At 46.3% G+C, this 8,584-nt stretch overlaps 1 protein-coding gene across 4 annotated transcripts; it reads left to right on the top strand.

Moving 5' to 3' along the window:
* Positions 1 to 7: 7 nt before the first annotated feature.
* On the top strand, positions 8 to 8,178 carry SHOX2 (short stature homeobox 2). Of its 4 annotated transcripts, XM_011959033.1 has the most exons (6): positions 9 to 113; positions 640 to 711; positions 2,895 to 3,103; positions 5,471 to 5,528; positions 5,833 to 5,921; positions 7,495 to 8,178. In XM_011959033.1, exons 1-6 carry the CDS (start codon positions 62 to 64, stop codon positions 7,750 to 7,752), a joined length of 738 nt encoding a protein of 245 aa, XP_011814423.1. In that variant the 5' UTR covers positions 9 to 61; the 3' UTR covers positions 7,753 to 8,178. The 4 variants fall into 4 exon arrangements, with proteins under 4 accessions (XP_011814426.1, XP_011814423.1, XP_011814425.1 ...); XM_011959036.1 differs by lacking the exon at positions 640 to 711 and having other exon boundaries at positions 8 to 113; XM_011959035.1 differs by lacking the exon at positions 640 to 711 and having other exon boundaries at positions 11 to 113; positions 7,459 to 8,178.
* The last annotated feature ends 406 nt before the right edge of the window (positions 8,179 to 8,584 follow it).

The following is an 8,584-nucleotide window of genomic DNA, read 5'->3' as shown; positions in this document are numbered from 1 at the left end:
AGGAGGAGGAGGAGCAGGCGGAGGAGCTGGAGGAGGGCGCTCTCCGGTCCGGGAGCTGGACATGGGCGCTGCTGAGAGAAGCAGGGAGCCGGGCAGCCCGCGACTGACGGAGGGTAACGACCTGACTGACCCCGGGCAACGGTTCCCCTTCCCTCCTTCCTGACTCCTCTCGGGCGGGAGAGGACTCCGAGGCCCAGCGGAGAGGGGAGAGGGACGCGGAGAGGGCCCTGGACCCCAGCTTTGTAAGCTAGAGTGATAGTGGAAGGGTGGGGGTCCGGTGGTATGCTCGGTCGTGGGTGGGGTCCTAGTGTGTTGCTGCGGGGGAAGCGTGTGGGGTTTGTGCGCGCCCTTCCCAGATGTTCCCATTCCATCGAAATGCATTTTTCACCAGCCGGAGGATGGGCCCGCGGCCCGGATGGCCCGCAGGCGGACGTGGAAGTTCGCGGGGCCGGGCTGCAGGAGGGGGTGCCGGACCGGACGGCGGGACTAAAGCTAGCCTCTAGCAAGGAGTTTGCGGGGAGGGAGAAGGGGAGAGGTGGAAAGCTCGCCTCGTGTTTGGGGCCGCCAAGACCCCTCGAACTCCGCAGAGACCCTGAATCTTTGGATCTTAGGGGCCAAAACTTCCCGTTCTCTTTGAAGGTAGAAGGAAGCCAACGAAAGCTAGGGTCCAGGCTACGCTGCTTCTCCCCGGCGAGGCGTTTCGGTTTCTTGGTGTGTTGGGGGCGGGAAGGGGGAGGTGGGGATCTATATTTACACAATTCCTTTAGTGTTTTCAATCACCCAGTACTCGGTTCTCTTAGAGCAAAAATCCTTTGGTGCTAGCGCAGTGTTAGGAAATGTCTTTATCTCAATGGCAGAGCATCCTATAACAATTCAAAGGAGTTCAACAATAAAATTAATTTGGCACTTGGTGCCTGCAGTAACTGGTGTACTGCCATATTTTTCCAATTAAGAAAATATGTGGCATGCGTGAAATCACATATTTAAGCAAGCAATTAAGTTGTTTATAACACGGTCTGTTCCTGTTTAGATCATTAATTGGAAATTTGGGGACAAAAATAGAGATTTTATTAAGTCTGTTGATCAACTTGAAATTTGAACATCTCCTCGAAGCCCCAAAACTTTGAGTGGCATCCACTGTGTAGATGACATGTAAGAGACAAAGCCTTCCCACCTCATTGGCAGCATCTAAAGGGTGTGTTTTCATATTTTAATTTCAGTACAATATCAGTAAAAATATTTGCTATTAAATTGGTCCATAATGTTCACTATAATGTTATCCACTTCCTTCCTAAAGAAGGGACAAATGTCCACAAAACGAACTCTGAGAACTAGAAAATACGGCAATACTTAAGATCACCGTAGCTAGTAATGCCCCGCAGGGCCGAGATCTAGCGACTCTTCTTCCTCCAAACCAGCACCAGGTCTTCCTAAATTTGTAAAATGGTGGAATTACTGTCAAGGTGCCCAGCTCAGCCTCCCGGCCTTGAGTCCACAACTACAGGCCCAAACTGCAGGTTCGCCAGCGCGCTTGACGGCGAGGTTCCGATCTGAACCCCAGGCGGACGCAATTCCTGGGATTCTTGATTTCCAAGATCAGGACAAGTATTAATTTCTCTGCAGACCAGCTCTTCCGGAAATGATTTTTAACACCCACGCTGGCCTGGATCCTGCGCTGGAAAAAACTACAAACAGCCTCGGCTATCTAAACTCAGCTTTGACTCCTTAAAAACCGGAGTCTCTGATTCGGGCGCAGAGTGTAAAGGTCCCAGGGCGATATACATATGGTGACTCTATATGCTCACACTAGAAGAGCTCCTGTTTTTAAAGGGAGGAGAAGGACAGGACAGTGGCAACGGATGTGTGCAAACCCAGAGCAGAAAAATGCATATTTTATTAAACATCCGAGCTGCTGGTTGCATGAAAAGGCTTTGAGCAACCAATAGAAACCGAGGATCGCGAATATTCCGCTTGAACCTGTTGATCTCTGTGGGTTAAGCGTTTAGGGTCGAGTCTGCGTTTCCACGAGGGAGGGCGAAGAGAGAACAGAGAGAGCGATTGCTTTCGCCCGCCACCGGAGGCTGTTTTTCCGCCTCCTGCCTTCTGGCCCGGCGTGGGCGGCGAGCCCTTTGGGCCGCCAACATGGCGTGGGCGCCTGTGCTCGTGCGACCCTGGTCGGACAGGGCGAACGGAGATTACCTGGCTGCCCAGGGTACCTTATGCAGGGTTTGGCCTGAGCCCAGGGGCAGCGAGGGATGTCTGCGGATGCGGCTCCCTGTGCGGCACTACACCGGAGTCTGTTTCTCTCGCTGATACCCTTCGGCCCAATTGTTCCTAAATTAGACCGGCAAGTTTGCGGTAGGCAGAGAGCCGGAGGTGGTGAGAGCTGTCCTGAGAACGAGTCAGCCTTCTGGGAATGGCCGGTGTGAGAGGCCAGTGGGTGGCCTTGCCGCGCCCTTATGTCCAGACCTTGCTCTGTGAGAGGCCTGGCGCTGCGCCTTTGATTTCTGGGAGTGCTCGGGAGAAAGTGAGTGCGAAAGTGAGTGGAAAGCATTTGGCGTTTGCTGGGGAAGGCCGGGAACTGTGGGGTGGACAGTGAGTGGAGGTACCTTTGCGGAGGAGGTGGGTGGTTGACTGCCCACCTTGCCCCAGGCGGCTGCTCAGACTTGACCTTTGCGCTTCTCCGGGGTATTCTTCCTCCGGGTGGGGTGAGAAGCCGGATCAGGATTCCACGAGGGGGAACGATTCTCTATCCTTTTTTGCGACAAATCTGGTAACGGGATTTGCTGTGCTGTTTTTGTCCGTGTGTGTGTTTGTGTGTGTGTGTTTGTGTGTGTGTGTTCGTGTGTGTGCGCATGGATGCATGTGTGGCCCCGCTGGGGTGCCCCCTCCAGTGTCCCCGGAGCTGAAAGATCGTAAAGAGGATGCGAAAGGGATGGAGGACGAAGGCCAGACCAAAATCAAGCAGAGGCGAAGTCGGACCAATTTCACCCTGGAACAACTCAATGAGCTGGAGAGGCTTTTTGACGAGACCCACTATCCCGACGCCTTCATGCGAGAGGAACTGAGCCAGCGACTGGGCCTGTCGGAGGCCCGAGTGCAGGTACCCAGCTGCCAGGAGGTCGAGGGCCCAGGGAGCAGAGAGAGCCTGGGTTTGGAAAGAGGCTTGGGGAACACACTCGAGAGGTGGCGGTTCTAGTGTCTGGTGTAAGATGAGAAGGAAAGAGATATCTTTACTAGAGGTCTTATTTTCCAAAGTAGTTGTTAGTCCTATAGCACTCCCCTCCCTTTTTTCTTCCATCCTAACATATGTTCCCAGAAGAAGAAAGCTGTGCTGGGCTTTCTCCCAGAGTTTCTATAAACCACACCCCCCTCGCCTCGCGCTGGCTTTAATGTGGTTTAATCCTAATGGGCCTACTTTTATAAGGCTTAAAAAAAAATCCCACAGAAAACGTTTTATCTCTGGATGCCTTGAAAGTTCCAAGGAGTATTTCGCTCTCTGGAGTTTGATTTCCTTGAAGGTCTGCTCTGCAGGGTCTAGGTTTGTCAAGCGGATATCCCAATTAGGTTTATAGATGTTCAGACTATAAAGAAAATTAGTAACTGTTAAGTGCAGAAATTTACAGTCTGCTGTTAGCGGTCGATCTCAAACTGTGTGTGAAATAGCGGAGAAATAAACGCATTTTGGTCACTCTTTGTTCATTTGTTTAACCAAGGCAACGAAACTGACCCTAAAGAAATTAGATTTTAAAACAAACCACATATCTTAGTATTTATATTTCCAAAACCTGCCCCCCCTAGCACGTGCCATACCCAATGAAGTTAGGATTGAAACAGATTTTCTTTATTGGTCGTGGAGGCAAATGTGATAGCAAAAATAGGCTTTGGAGTCATTTAAAGGAGCAAATTGTGTACTTTCACATACACATATCCTTCTGGCTTTAGGGGGAACAAATGTAAATGTTTCAGATTATATTTCCTCTCAAATAATAAAATAGAATAAAATGATAGTCATTATTTGTTTGAACACATGGAGCAGTTTTAGGCCCGCACATCTGCAGCTGTTACAAAGTATCGCTGTAACATAACAGATACTCCCTGGGTCTCTGGGCACAGAGACCACCATCTGTAGCGAACTATGCACAATTCTTAAGGGGCTTCCCGCATCTTGTAATAGGATCAGGAAAAAAAAAAAAAGAGCAGTCACGTTGAAGAGGAAAAGTAATAATAGGCTGCCTTGGTCATCACAGCATCAGCAGCAGAGCCTTCCTTTTTAAGCCTCTCCTGCTTTGCTCTGTGCACTGAGATCTCCAGAGGCTCAGCAACCCCTTAAAAACATGATGATAATTATTACAGTTATGATTATTAGTATCTTAATTCCAACTCTTCTAGAGGAAAAAAAGGCAAGAAGCCTCAGGCCATGTGAATTACACAAAGGATGCCACCCTGGCACACAATCCACCCTCTATTATACTAAATAGCAGAGAAATTTTTGAAGATTTACATTGACTATAACACTTGCTTTCAAAAACATAGCAATAAAAGCTCTGAAGCAGTATTTTTACTTTAATGGAGTTTTTAAAACTTTAATTTTTGAGTCAATCAATATGCTTTATTATTGAAAGTGGAATACAAAAGCAAGCTTTATTTGAATTTTTAAAAATCTGTCATACTGCCTGTAAAAGTTGTCAAGTTTAAGCAGGTAACATCCAGGAGAACAAAGTACCTAAGAGTTACTCGCTTTATACATACTTCATTCTCCTTTCGCTGAATGCTCTTCTTTTTTTCTCTTAAGAAGTGTACTTTATTGTTGTTTCATACTTTTATTTACATTTTAGTTATTTTCTAGATGTTTTCCTACTATCCTAACTGCAAGCAGTGGCTTTTTCTAAAGAAGCAAATTAGATTATCATGATAATGGTGCACAATTATTCTGCTACTGTGTTTCACTCTGCTGCACAGAGGAACAGAGAAATTCTAAACTTCTTTGTAGTGAGGCTTTTATGACACTAATTACCTCTCCCCAACCCTTACAACTCCTTCTCCCCAAAAGAGTTATTATTGCTCTGGTGTTTGGTTTTTCTTTAAGATGAAGCTAATTAACATTACAGGCTATTAGTGAGCACATTCTTCTCAGGTCTTAACTGGGCAAATATCTAAACACATTATCATATTGGTATCAGGTACCAAGTAGAGTTTTAGGCCATGGGGACTCTGTTATGTGAAAAGATGAAATCAGGACTAATAGTAATGTATCTTGCAAAAGTCTATAAAATCTATCTTTCTATTTCTGTAGTTAATTTACATGTTTAACTTTGGAAATTGAGGCTGTTTTATACAATTCAAAGATTGCTTGCTATATCTCCCAGTTCTTATCTAAACCACGATTCTTTTCTCTTTGCACTCTTGTAATTAAAAAACATTTTTAGTCATAATATCTAGATTTTTTTTTTCTCCCTCCAACCTATAGGTTTGGTTTCAAAATCGAAGAGCTAAATGTAGAAAACAAGAGAATCAACTCCATAAAGGTATGCTTCTTATACAAGGAACATTTGATAGTCTGAGCAAAGAGAGAAGTAGTGAATATTACTATTACAATGACAGAAAAAATAAACCTCAAAAATGACAATGGTTCTTGACTTAATAATCCTCAAAGGCTGTTAATGGAGTCCTAAAGTTTGGGAGTAAGTTATATTTATTTAAATTTTGGATGCAATTTAGAAAGATAATAGTCCAGTTTCAAAGTAATTAGTTCTATCTTGTACTATTTGGAACCCTGAAAAATGCTACAAATGTTAACCTCACATTATTTTTCTTTTGTACTTTTTACAGGTGTTCTCATAGGAGCCGCCAGCCAGTTTGAAGCTTGTAGAGTCGCACCCTATGTCAACGTAGGTGCTTTAAGGATGCCATTTCAGCAGGCAAGTATAGTTTCAAGCTGTTTTTAAATATAAAAATACCTGTTTGCTTGAACTGTTGAACATCACCTATCTCTGAGCCCAGATGTCAATGTCTGCACAGTTGGATAATCTATTTTGAGATGATATAGTGGACCCACTACCCTTTAAAAACCTACACAGCATTAAGGGCCTGAATGCCTACTCCCTTCTGTCCTGATAGGAACCCCTGAAGAGGCCTGGGGGCAGTAACTGGCCCTTTAAAAATACACTAAATGTTGCCCTTAGAGAGAGAGGAAAGAAAAGTCTTTTGATTAAGATTTTGTCAAATCCAATAGAGAGATTAGTCCTAAGGTATTTCTAAGGCAACCCTCTAGATACTTTTGTAGGTATTTTCTACCTCTTAGTCACATTAAATAACTCTGACAGAAGAAAAATAAATAAACACGAGTACTCCCAGCTCAGACTTTCGTTTTTTCTTTCTTTTGTTTTTAAATCTGTTTCTGCAAACAAAGCTTCATCTCTGGTAAAGAGAGAAGTCTTGGTCTTCCCAGGGCTGCCCTGCCTTTGCAAATCCTAAGCCATAAAGAAACCTTTAAGAGTATATTTTAAAAGGACAGCCTGCAGCAATGATTTAATCCTGGGAAATCCCAGTGCTCTGAACTCCCCGCTCTCCAAGCCTGAGGGCGAAATCCTTTCCCAACCAGTGTCTGACCTTCCCCATCCTCAGCCAGGACCCCTGCTTGGCATGGCTGTGATGTCATGAATTAGCTCTCAGTCTCCAGTGACTTGGACGGGGAGACACATAGGTGTGCCCATGAATTGAGACTCAGTGTCAGGGAGATCTTAGCTCTCTTGGTGCCACGGGACTCTGGCATCCTAATGTTGGGCTTTGGAAACAAGGGAGAATGACTGAAGAAAGAGAGAGGGGTGACTTTAAAAGGAGACCTTTACTGCTCAAAAGGTAATCTTTGGGCCAGCAGCAGCAACAACACTGTCTGGGAGATTGTTAGAAATTCAGAATCTCAGGCCCCAACCTAGACCTTCTGAATCAGAATCTGAATTTTAACGAGATCCCTGGGTAATTCTTGTGGCAGTAAAGGTTAGAAGTACCGACTCACAATTGTGCCTATTGTGGGGCAGATGGAATAACTTCCCTGAATGACATTAAAAAGTTGCATAGTTTGCTTGTTGGTACTCCGTTGTTTTGGTAGTGGGGTAAGAGATGCTTGGCAGCATCAGGAGAAGAGGGTAAGGATCCTCACCCACAGTCTTTCCAATATACCATTTCAGCCCAGTTCCCAAGGGAGACGGCCACATTCCTGCAGACGGGGGTTCCCGGGGTCCAGGGAAATAAACCTACCCCAACTGAGTTTCGGAGACCCAGGGGGCAGTGGAGTAACCATGTGGAACCCCAGATTCAGCAACAGGCTGAGAAAGTCACTGTCGGAACAAGATGCACAGCCAAATGCCCTCTCCCCGTGCCCAAACACAACCCAATTCTCCCTCTGGCCAAGCTGGACGCCGTTAATGCTCTGTTTCTATTCTGTTGTCACCCTAGGATAGTCATTGCAACGTGACGCCCTTGTCCTTTCAGGTTCAGGCGCAGCTGCAGCTGGACAGCGCTGTGGCGCACGCGCATCACCACCTGCATCCGCACCTGGCCGCGCACGCGCCCTACATGATGTTCCCAGCACCGCCCTTCGGACTGCCGCTCGCCACGCTGGCCGCGGATTCGGCTTCCGCCGCCTCGGTAGTGGCGGCCGCAGCAGCCGCCAAGACCACCAGCAAGAACTCCAGCATCGCAGATCTCAGACTTAAAGCCAAAAAGCATGCCGCAGCGTTGGGTCTGTGACGCCAACGCCAGCACCAATGTCGCGCCTCCTCCGCGGTACTCAGCCTGCACGCCCTCCTCGCCCCGCTGCTTCTCCGTTACCCCTTTCAGACTTCGAGAGCTGGCCCCCTTTCCTCCTCACTGACCGTCCCTTGTTCCCTTTCGCATCCTGGACTCGGAAAGCCAGACTCCACGCAGGACCAGGGATCTCAGGAGGCACCCAGGCGCTGTGGCTCCTGCCCGTTTTCCTACCCGAGGGCCTAGAATTCGGTTTTGTAGGAGCGGGTTTGGGGGAGTCAGGAGAGAGACTGGACAGGGGAGTGCTGGAACCTCGGAGTTTGGCTCACCGCAAAGCCACAACGATGGACTCTTGCATAGAAAAAAAAATCTTGTTAACAATAAAAAATGAGCAAACAAAAAAATTGAAAGACAAACCGGAGAGAAAAAGAGAAAGGGAACTTATTTCTTATTACTATTTGGCAGAAGCTGAAATTGGAGAACCAAGGAGCAAAAACAAATTTTAAAATTAAAGTATTTTATACATTTTAAAATATGGAAAAACAGCCCAGACGAATCTCGAGAGAATGTGGGGGAGTTAACAACTTAAATGTGTGTTTTTAAAAATGCGCTAAGAAGGCAAAGCAGAAAGAAGAGGTATACTTATTTGAAAAACTAAGATGAAAAAAGTGCGCAGCTGGGAAGTTCACAGGTTTTGAAACTGACCTTTTTCTGCGAAGTTCACGTTAATACGAGAAATTTGATAAGAGAGGCGGGCCTCCTTTTACGTTGAATCAGATGCTTTGAGTTTAAACCCACCATGTATGGGAGAGCAAGAAAAGAGAAAATATTAAAA

Source organism: Colobus angolensis, unplaced genomic scaffold (assembly GCF_000951035.1).
Source record: "Colobus angolensis palliatus isolate OR3802 unplaced genomic scaffold, Cang.pa_1.0 Scaffold48, whole genome shotgun sequence".
Classification (NCBI taxonomy): domain Eukaryota; kingdom Metazoa; phylum Chordata; class Mammalia; order Primates; family Cercopithecidae; genus Colobus; species Colobus angolensis.
Note: the sequence above shows the minus strand (reverse complement) of the source record. Positions and strands in the feature narration are given on the sequence as shown.

Excerpts from the sequence above, each read along its gene's own strand:
- SHOX2 (XM_011959033.1), top strand. The coding sequence starts at position 62 with ATGGGCGCTGCTGAGAGAAGCAGGGAGCCGGGCAGCCCGCGACTGACG. Across the intron at positions 712-2,894 it reads CGAGGCGTTTCGGTTTCTTG|TGTCCCCGGAGCTGAAAGAT; the intron begins GTGTGTTGGGGG and ends TGCCCCCTCCAG. Across the intron at positions 5,529-5,832 it reads AGAGAATCAACTCCATAAAG|GTGTTCTCATAGGAGCCGCC; the intron begins GTATGCTTCTTA and ends TACTTTTTACAG.